The sequence below is a fragment of the Curcuma longa genome, chromosome 21 (genome assembly GCF_044706935.1).
Source record: "Curcuma longa cultivar G26 ecotype Majalengka, Jawa Barat chromosome 21, ITB_CL_G26_1.1, whole genome shotgun sequence".
In the NCBI taxonomy this organism is placed as follows: Eukaryota; Viridiplantae; Streptophyta; class Magnoliopsida; order Zingiberales; family Zingiberaceae; genus Curcuma; species Curcuma longa.
The window spans coordinates 5,519,119-5,530,777 of NC_133881.1; the positions used below are offsets into that span (position 1 = coordinate 5,519,119).

The window sequence follows — 11,659 nt, forward strand, 5'->3', positions numbered from 1 at the left end:
ATAGTATGACACTTGTAATTTTAGTGGATTATTATTGTTGAAATATTTTAGTTTGTAAGTTGTAAATTGATATTTGATATGTTATAAAATGAACTTATTATTTTTTTGAAATTTTTTTATCTAAATATATGTTGATATTGAATTGTTGTTGAGATTTTATGAGACTAGTAGAGTTGTAAAATAGTCTTGATTTTGACATATTAAAGAATGATCTAATCGTGTTCAGAAAATCATTACTCTCAATAAGGTGTATCACATTGGTGTTTGAGGGAATGGATACATTCAAGAATACTACCCAAGCATAGGGGTGTCAATTCAGATTGGTCAGGTCGATTCAAGTTGGATTGAAATAAAATATTATTAAAAAATCTCAACTCGAACCCAACCTAAACCCGAATTCAACTCGAACTCTTATAACCCAACCAACTCAAAAAAACCTGAATAACTCGAAAAAAACTTTTTTCTATTTTTTCCAATAATTCTTTATTTTTATCTCAATATTTTATCGTTGTCATACTAATATTAAATAAAACATCTTAATTTTTAAAATAAATTTGATTTAACCCCTTAAAAATCTTGTAAACCCTAAATCTAAGTCAATCTAGGTCAACCCAAATCCGACCCAAATTTAATCCAATGCAAAATCCCCAACCTGAATCCAATTCGAATCCGAAAACCCTTAACCCTAACTTGATTTTTTTCGGATTAGGTCAAGTTAGGTCGATGAGGCAAACCCATTTTTGACACCTCTACCTGAGCACATAGAACATGGTTCCATTTTATTATGAGATCTCTAGGTCCATTAACCACTTTTATACAAAATCAATTAATAAACCTTAGCCTTTCAAAAAATTGAAAACTTTATAACTTTGGAAAAAGAGGAGTCCAAGTAATATATTTATTATGTCGGTCAGTGAATATCATCGACATGAAAATTATAATAATCTTCAGATACCATTTCTCATGTTAATTCATGTTTAAAAAATTATTGCTCGCAATACGATGTATTGCATTGGTATTTGAGGACATGAATACATTCAAGAACACTGCCCGAGCACATAGAACCTAGTTCTATGTCAGTCCAAGGTCTCTAGGTCCATCAATCATTTTTGGACTAACCCTATGATGGACCTTAGCCAATCAAAAAATCAAAAAATTTATATCTTCAAAAAATAAGAATCCAAGGATCTCAATTGTGGTATCTATGAGTGAGTATCAATTCTGTATCATTTATAATGAGCTTGGACACCATTTCTCATGTCGATTCGTGTTTAAAAAATCACTACTCTCGTCAGGAGCACTGCTCGAGTACATAGAAATAGGTTCCATGTCATTCTGAGATCCTAGATCCATCAATCACTTTTGGACAAAATTGGTTGATGGACCTTAGTCGATCAAAAAATCAAAAAATTTATATCTTCAGAAAAAGAGAAGTCTAATGATCTCAATTATGATATTTATGAGTGAGCATCATCTTCGTATTATTTATAATAAGATTCAAACACCATTTATCTTGTGATTCATGTTCAAAAAATCATTCCTCTCAATATGATATATCACATTGGTGTTTAAGAGCATGGATACATTCAAGAGCACTATCCGAACACATAGAACCTAGTCTCATGTTATTCCAATATCACTAGATTCATCAATCACTTTTGGACGAAATTAGCTAATGGACCTTAGCCGATCAAAAAAATAAAAAGTTTATATATCTAGAAAGAGAGGAGTTCAAGTATCTCAATTATGGTGTCTATGAGTGAGTATCATTTCTGTATCATTTATAACCAGCTTTAGACACCATTTCACATGTCGATTCATATTTAAAAAATTGTTGCTCTCAATATGGTGTATCACATTGATGTTTGAGGAGATAGATACATTCAAGAGCACTGCCCGAGCACGTAGAACTTGATTTTATGTTATTCCGAGATCTCTAAGTCCATCAATCATTTTTGAACAAAATCAATTGATGAACCTTAGTCGATTAAAAAATTAAAAAGTTTATATCTTCAAAAAGTGAAGAGTCCAAGAATCTCAATTGCAGCATCTATGAATATCATCTCCGTATCATTTATAATGAGCTTCAAACATCATTTTTGATATCGATTTCTGTTCAAAAAATTACTGCTCTTATATCATGAACCTAAAGTCAAATAAATATATTTAAAAGTTGACATATGTGTAAACCATGGTGCAATTCAGATTGTCTATTTATATATGATTTGAACTATGGTATAAATTCTTTGCTGAAGCGATCAAACTCTTATATCGACATTTCAAAATATAAATTTTAGAAAATCCTACCATAAAAAAAATTAAATTATAACAAAGAATTGAAGACATAAGAAATATAAAAAATAAAAAATATATACTAATTCAAAATATGACTTGACTTTTAGACAATTCAGTAAAATATATATCTGAACTGCCCATCAATTTTGAGCAGTTTCATATCTCTACTTACATAGTCCACTGGATCGACCAAAGTAGTTAAAAATTGAAAATAAGTTCAAATTGAAATCAATAGGATTCCCATCATTTCTTCTTGCTCTCCGCCTTTTGTTCTGAACGTAAGACTCAAAATAATATGATGCAAAAATTGTTACTTCCTCCATAATGTATGCATGTGTTTTTTATAATTTTTTATCAAATCATATAAGAATTTGATTATAATATAAAAAATTATAGCAGATATTAATATATAATAAAATTAGTAAATTTTTATACATTAATTGAAAATAAAAATTTTATCTTTCAAATAAATATATCTATCGAAAATGGGTATAGCCTCCAACTTTGATCTCATATAACAAGTAAACCAAAAGATGTTCCATAGAATTAAAAAATAAGAGTGGAAATATTCTTTCTAAATTATATAAAATGATTGGAATGTCTCTTTCTAACATCTCCAATGTGTGAATAAACTATTAAGCAAATATCATGAAGGAAAATAGTTAACTTCAAAATGACACCCTAAACAAAATTTGATAAAAATTCTTTAAAATAATAAAAATAAGCATTTCTATGAATATATGACAGTCATAATTTTTCAAATCAATTAATTTACACTCCATAAAATCAACATATCTCCCAAGATTAGAAACCTAACCATCTATAAATTTCAAAAATTTCAACCATTCACAAGCAACACATCTCTGATCCTTATTTAATATATAAACTATCTTTCATTTTGATGTCTACTACTTTCATTGATATCAAGAGTGAGTCTTTTATAATGGAGTTGTTAGATTTAAGTGATATCCTAAGGTAATCGCCTTACAGTTACACTATTTATTGGATAAATAACAATTTACTGATTGAGTGCGCATTTTCTATGTGTTTGATTGGATCTTAAACTCAATTACTGAATGTCCGCAATACGATTCATAGTATAAGAGAATTTGTGATTGGATCACAACTAATGAGCGTTTTTACATGTGCAATTATGAATATATTGAAATTATCCATAGTCGAAGAATTGATGAGTACGGACATCATCGATTCTGTCGAGACTAGCACGTGTTAAACTCCTTGATTTACTAAGCAGCTGTTTCATTAACTGGAGACATTAGATGTTGAGAGTTAAACGTTGATACTAGTTAGAGGTTGTTGGGATGTATACTATAAACCTAGCTTTTGTATAAACATCTATTTTGAAATAATTTAAAATGAGAATCACTTTGGTCAAATGTTTGCATTTTATATTTCTAATATATGTTAATGTATTTGTCCACTTAATTTATATTGTAGATAACATGGTGTGTGGTGCCACATAGAAGATCATGTTATCAGTTCCTTATAAATTATAAATAGTAGCTCACAACCAAGATGGATTGAGACAAATCATTGGAACGGTTATAGTGTAATTGGTATTAGTTTATCATGACTATAAAATTACACTAGTACACTTTGTGTGTATTGAGCGGGACCATTTGAAGTCATTCGATTTATACTGACTATATAATCGAACTAAATCTCTATTATTATGGATGTGCGTGCTCTTAATCCTAATATAATAACAAGCACATATACTTAATATTTATTTCTTTAACTTATCAAAGGGTGAGATTTATTCGTTAAATCAAGAGACTCGATGAGTTGGGAGATAATACTATTTATATGGTGTGTTATTGATTATAGAAGGAATCTGTGTCCTAATTATTTAGGTTGATGATGTCTCCTTGAGGAGCTCATAAGGATTATCATGTAAACGATTATAGTTGAAAATAATCATGATTAATTGCATTAATATCATGTCATTCGTCATGATTAATTGTATTAATTATATTATGTCATTTATTGTCATGTCATATAGATAATTTGATTATTGCATGATAAGAAAATGAGACCTAGAACCCCTTACAAAATTATTAAGGCTAACATCTTCCGCTAATATGGTAAGAACCAGAGTTTGCTTTGTTGTTTGGATTGTTGGACTTACTCCAAGCTCGACCTGAATGCAAATATATTCGAACCATCGAGATATGATCTCACGATTAGCGGGTTGGCTTTAACTTGAAGCGTTGATTTGTTGGATTCACTCCAAGGTCAATGTGAATAAAAGTGAAGTTAGGTGTTATGTATATGATGTATACATGTTAATGTGTTAACAATTCGATATTTATGTGAATATTCAAATAGATAATAGCATAATGTGATAATTATGTATACATGATACATAATAGATATATGATACCTACCACCATAGCTAAGAATGACTTATTGAACTCACTCCAAGGTTTGTTCTTACCTATAGTGGATATCAACCCATTTGGAGAGAACTGATAATCTCTCGAATTCAAAGTAAGGACTCTTGAATTCGTAAAATAAATGAGATTAATAAACTAATATATGTAAATACATTGCAAATTATCCCTTTTATCTACTCGATTATATTTTTAGATTTAATTAATTACACATGTTATCTTTTATTTCACACAATTTAGGATACCAATTAAGTTAAGACTGATCCTAACCTTTAGGAATAGGATAGGAATTTGAGAATTATTCTTAATTTCAAAATTGTAAACTTTATCTTTAGTCCGTAAAGAAAACGTAGGTATATGATGTCTCATTCGCTTGATATATTTTTATTTATAAATAAATATCATACTATTTCCTCATCTATTCGGGTACTGGATACTGAGTGCAGCTCTTGTACAGTCCAAAGAACAGTAAAAGACTCGTCTTAAAAGTTAAAAAATATTACTATGTTTTAGTTTGGATAACAAAAACTGTTTCTATTTCTTGGATAAATAGAAAAGAGTTCCATTTGTGCAGAAGTGGCTATTAGACCTAGAGACCTTGGAATGACATAGAATCAAGTCTTATGTGTTCTTCCAGTGATCCTGAATATATCCATGCCCTCAAACTACATTGTAATACATCGTATTGAGAAAAATAATTTTTTAAACATTATTGGATTATTCCTGAGTATGTCAAAAGCATGCAAGACCGTACAAATCTATTGGTCTCATAAAATCTTGAGAAATTTTATTAAAAGCAGAGTTATAAGGGTTAGAATAATAATATTCACTAATCGACACTATAAATGAGTTTGTAGGACTCATCTGATTTATGAAAATACAACCATTAGATTGTCTGAATGGCGAAGGTTCATCAGTCATTTGTCAAACATTCTGATTGCATCCAACACATTCTAAATACATATACCAACACACAATTTATATCTCTATATAAAAAAACATATGAATATAGAAACAAAATAACATAACATAGAGACATTTAAATATATATCACTAGTTTTAAAATTAATGTGATCTTAATCAAAATACACATCCATTTATCACAATGATATTTTTTATAATAATAGTTTTGTATGTCAAATACATACAAAAGTTGAGCACTATCACAAAATAACACACTATATATATATATCAACTTGCTAGAGGTATTCTACATGATCTTTTATTATAATCTAATTGTTTGCACCTACTACACATGTTTCTATCCTTTCCCATATGCTTGGACGAAATCGTCACTTTCTTTCTTCTTCCAGATTGCACAAGGCTACTAGGTGATAAAACAATACAATCTTGTTCACCTATTAGCCAAAATTATTTACTTCTACATGGATAAATGCGATCCATGTAAGTAATTTTCTAAGTTTCAAATAAGAAATAATGCTCATAATATTGATACATGTCCATATTCCTGTATAAATACACTGCAATAGTGTGTGAGCAAAGGAAACCGTGAAATTTAAAACTCACCGCAATCACATTTACAAATCTCCATGTCAACTACATAAGAGGATATTGAAGTTTATACCTCTATTTCTGTTCTTTTATGTGGATATATTGTATAGTATGCAATTTTTTATCTCCTAATGCTAATCTCCTTCATAGCTAATGGTGTTAGTACTCCTGTAGAATTAGACATTTCCTCCCTACGATTATAAAATCATTGTGCAACCTTCATCCGTGTGTCGTTTATTAGTATTGTAATTGGGAGTTCCCGAGTACTCTTGAGCAATGCATCCATGCTTTCAGAACAATTCGGGAGCACCGAGCCCCAAGCTCCCTAACTTTGCCTTACGATAGACTCGAAGCACCGAAGCCTCGAACTCGCGACTTTACCTTACGATAGGCTCGGAACACCGAGCCCTAAGCTCGTGACTTTATCTTACGACAGGCCTAGAGCCCCGAGCTCGTGACTTTGTTTTACGACAGGCTTAGAGCCCCGAGCGACTTTGCCTTATGACAAGCTCGAAGCGCCGAGCCTCGAGCTCGTTGACTTTGCCTTACGATAAGCTTGGAGCACCAAACTCAGAGTTCACGACTTTGCCTTATGACAGGCTTGGAACACCGAGCCCCGAACTCACGACTTTATCTTACGACAGACTCGGAACACCAAGCTCCGAGCTCACAACTTTATCTTACGACAGGCCTGGAGCATCGAGCCCCGAGCTCGCTGATTTTGCCTTACGAAAGCGCTAGAACACCGAGCCACGAGCTCGCTAACTTTGCCTTACGACAAGCCCGGGGCATTGAGCTCGCGACTTTATCTTATGACAAGTCTGGAACACCGAGCCCCGAGCTGACGACTTTACCTTACAATAGGCCTGGAGCACTGAATCCCGAGCTCGCGACTTTGCCTTACAACAAGCATGGAGCATTGAGCCTCGAGCTTGCGACTTTGCCTTATGACAGGCATGGAATACCGAACCCCGAGCTCACGACTTAGTCTTACGATAAACTTGGAGCGCCAAGTCCTAAGCTCGCGACATAACCTTACACCGAGCCCCGAGCTCGAGATCCTATTATGGCTACTTCATCCACATGTGGCAAAACGATGACACTTCATCAAGGTATCACAACGACAATTCAACACAATCCAGTCAGTCGGACCACACCTCTTTCGACTAGATTAATTGGGGATGCTTGTAATGTGGTGGAGTGATGACACTTCATCAAGATATCTCACAACAACTCAGCACAGTCCAGTTAGTTGGACTATGTCTCCTTCGACTAGACTAATCGAGAAGACTTGTAATACGATGGAGTCTTAGGACCAACACGTGGTTGCTGATGGAACATCATGTGATTGAGAAACAAGAAGGAGAAGAATCATTAAGAAAGGTCAGATTTAGAACCTAACCTTGGCACTCACTCGGCATCATGTGTCGACCTCATCTCGACCTCGAATCTCAACCTCAAGTTCCAGTCTCGGCACTCACTTTGCATCACATGCCGACTTCATCTCGGCCTCAAGTCCTGACCTCAAGCTCCAACGTCGGCATTAGCTCGGCATCACGTGTCAATCTCATCTCAGCCTCGAGTCTCGACCTTGAGTTCCGATCTCGACGCTCCATCGGCATCATGCACCAACCTCATCTCGACCTGAGTTCCTCGGCACTCACTCGACATTACGTGCCGACCTTATCTCAACCTCGATTCCCAACATCGAGCTCCAACCTTGGCACTCATCTCGGCACGAGCTGACCTCATCTCGACCTCAAGTCCCGACCTCGAGCTCCGTTCTCGGCACTCACTCGACATTACACGTCAACCCCATCTCGACCTCGAGTTACAATCTCGGCACTCACTTGACATCACGTGTTGACATCATCTCGACTTTGAGTCCAGACCTTAAATTCCAATCTCGGCACTTGCTCGGCATCATGTGCTGACCTCAAGTTCCAATCTCGGTACTCACTTAGCATCACGCGCCGACCCCAAATTGACCTCGAGCTCCAGCCTCAGCATTGACTCAGCATCACATGCCGACCTCATCTCGACCTCGAGTTCCAATCTCGGCGCTCACTTCGCATCATGTGCCGACCCCATCTTGGCCTCAAGTCTCGACCTCAGAGCCTACTTAATCTCAGGAGTTGGTTGGCCCGCACAATCAGGAGAGCCTAAGACTGTTTCTTCCAAAAAATATGAAATTATCCCCAAAAGACACGGACGATCAGAATCTTTTTAAAATCAAAATAGGTATTTCAGAATATTTCCTAAACAGACGCTAATATTTCGGAGATCAATTCTATAAAAGGTTATCCATACCTATAGACACAGGTATGTACACATCAACTTTAATTTTTTCCAAGTCTTTAAACTCCTTCCTCACGTAAAATACTAGCTTGAGCGTTGGAGTGGCTTGCCCGGACCCACTCTTGGTGTTATTCCAACTCTCTTTTTAAGTATTTTTCAGGTTCCTTTACCTTTTCCGACAGTTATCTTCAAGGAGTGTGCACATCAGCGGTTCATTGGCCGATAGCTTAATCATCCACGGTATTTTGGCCGGAACACATGTAAATACCATTCAATTGACAACATTCGAGAAGTGTTCATAAAGGAAGGATGTCTCTTGCAGTAACAATTGTCTAACATAGCAAGTGATGAATCTGAGAGCTTCTAGCTTAATTGACACACAAAACTAACATCATGATCCTTTGAATTGTTCTTATCTTCATGCAGATTGACATGCAAAAACAAGACCATGATTCGGTGAATTCTTCTTATCCTCAAGCTTATTGGCATAAATATTAGCTTAGAGTTTGATAGAGGAGAAGCCATAGAGTAAAAAATGGTAGCTTGAATGATAACTTGCAGGGGAAAAAATGACTTACCATGAAAAGAGTGTAACAGAGAACAAGAAGTTCACCTTGCTTGTGATCTGTACAGAAGCAGGTAGATTTAGGAAAGCACAAAAGCAGTTCTTCACTATTATCCACAGGTAAGATTGCATCTATTTACCATTTTAATTCTTTACATAACTCCTAAGAGATTCATTTGCTCATTTCCAATTCTTTGGAGGCATATCTTGCATTATTGGCACTTGAACAACAAAAAGCTTTGCTAACCTCACTTGTTCTTTCTTAAACTAGTCCATTCCTATTTGGTTCTCAGCCATCCAAAGTTTGCATAGTTCCCATGGGTTCAAATTGGCCTTTCATGTCACAAACTCACTAGTAGTGTAGTGTTTTGGAAGATTACAGCTTCAACATCACACATGTAATACCATTTCAATCGACAAAATCCAAGAAGTGATCAATCATTTCATCTGCAGCAGCGATTTCTCTCCCTTTTATAAAAATATGTTAGCAGATTTCATTTGACGACCATGCAACATTCCACGGGACCTATCCATGAGTACTAATACTCAAACAAGGAGATGTTACTGAATGTTCATAAAGGAAGAATGCCTCTTGTAGAAGAGTTTGCATGAATATGAGAACAACAATTGTCTAACATAGCAAGCAATGAATCTGTAAGCTTTTAGCTCGATTGACACACAAAATCAAGATCATGATCCTGTGATTTGTTCTTATCTTCGTGCATAGACATGCAAAAACAAGATTATGATTCTGTGCATTCTTCTCATATTCACGCTTGTTGGCATAAATATTAGCTTTAGAGCTTGACAAAGGAGAAGCCATAGAGTAAAAAATGGTAGCATAAATGATAACTCGCAGGGGAAAAAATGACTTACCTCATTGAAGTCCAGAATCAGAAGCATTAGTATGTTTTAAGCTTGCGTAGAGTTCACCCAGATCTGGATACCTGTCCTTGTAGAGGATAATGTACTTCTCTACGAATTTAGCCTCGGAAAGCATCATGTATCCTGTTACTTTGTAATCACTTTCACAGTGACCCCTAGACTTCAACGTTGCTAAGATCCGATGTCTCGGACGTAGCCTTCTCTCCAAGCTCAGTGTCAATAGTACTGGACGTGTAGCGATGTAAGAAGAAGCATATCCAGCCTCATTTATCAAGAACTCCATTGTTCTCTGCGACGTCATCGAAGACCTTAGCGGAAAGGCAGGACATTTCTGGAATGCCGCAACAAAATCATCATCTGACCACCCGAAGCTCCGGAACAATTCCATTTGCATCTTGAACTTCTCTGGACTAACCGTGAAGAGTGCACACAGAGTGAGATGGAACATCCCCGATGTCCGTGGCACTCCCAAGTCCTCCGCGCGACTGATCAAGGATTTCAAGAAATCAGGATTATGTGTCACGATCAGTGGGCGATTCCGCAAGATATAGGCAAGCTTTGGGCCGTCCAAGCCACATTCCCGAAGCAACTCAAGGTTGGGCTGGATCTTCTTCTCGATGCTGAACGCAAGAATCGCTCGGTTGCTCTTGAACGACTTAACTAGCGCATCCTTGGACCCGATAAGGCCTTGCCAAAATTCGATCTTAGGCACAGTTCGTTCGTGTTTGATTTGGACGGTGGAGGGAGTCGACCGGACGAGGTGGACGATGTCGGATGGGGAGAGACCCAGATCTTCGAAAGCTCGGAACTTTGGGGCAAGTGTCTTCTCTACGTCCAAAAGAAGACATTTGGGGAAGTAATGTAGGAGCCTTTTTACTGATGCGTCATCGAAGCCGTAACTTTTGAGGAAGGTAAGGACGGAGTCGGGCTGCTGCCGGGATTGGATGCCGTTGAGAAGCTTCGAGGCCTCGGTGGCCTTCTCCTGGTCGAAGCCACATGAGTCGACGAGGTACTGGGCCATGAACATGTGCTTCCCAGTGGTGGATGCGACACCGGCGGCGGTGGCCGAGTAAGGTAAGACGGAAAAGAGGAGGGCAGCATCGTGGGTGCGAGGAGAATGAGTGGAAGACAGGGTTTTCCAGAAGAAGGAGAAGTAATTTAGCCTCTTCATCGTCTCTCCTTCGGAGATTTCAATCTGCTCTTCCCCAAAACCCTAGCGTGTTTATATTGTTCCGGGTAATGTTTCAAATTTTGTCATTTATCCTCAGAATTTGATAATTTACATTTTATCCTCTAGTGAAAATCATCGGCAAAGAAAGTTGGACAAAAACCAAAAGGCATAATAAATTATACAAATCATCCACAGAATATTTTAAAATAAATAAATTGACGCTCTATCAATATTTTGTACTAAAAAATTCCTTTTTTCAACTATTAAAATTATTATACAAAAAATACTAATATATCAACTTAATTAAAATTATTTAAAATTTATGTATATATAAAACAAAATATAATTACATACCAATACCCATATTTATATATAAATATATAGTGAAAGTTTTTTTTGAAATTTTTTTATAACCTTTGAATCATTTCTTGTTCAAAAGGTTATAAAAAAACACGAAACATATACGATTAAAATTGAGATTTTTAATTCATATAATTCTTTCACATTGTTTGCGTTTAA

At 35.8% G+C, this 11,659-nt stretch overlaps 1 protein-coding gene across 2 annotated transcripts; it reads right to left on the bottom strand.

Moving 5' to 3' along the window:
• Nucleotides 1–6,047: 6,047 nt before the first annotated feature.
• On the bottom strand, nt 6,048–11,146 carry LOC141815314 (transcription termination factor MTERF8, chloroplastic-like). 2 transcript variants are annotated; one of them, XM_074703250.1, is made up of 2 exons: nt 9,961–11,146; nt 6,048–6,090 (listed from the first exon to the last, which is right to left on the bottom strand). In XM_074703250.1, exon 1 carries the CDS (start codon nt 11,138–11,140, stop codon nt 9,962–9,964), a length of 1,179 nt encoding a protein of 392 aa, XP_074559351.1. In that variant the 5' UTR covers nt 11,141–11,146; the 3' UTR covers nt 6,048–6,090; nt 9,961. The 2 variants fall into 2 exon arrangements, with proteins under 2 accessions (XP_074559351.1, XP_074559350.1); XM_074703249.1 differs by lacking the exon at nt 6,048–6,090 and adding an exon at nt 9,062–9,144.
• Between the last annotated feature and the right edge of the window lie 513 nt (nt 11,147–11,659).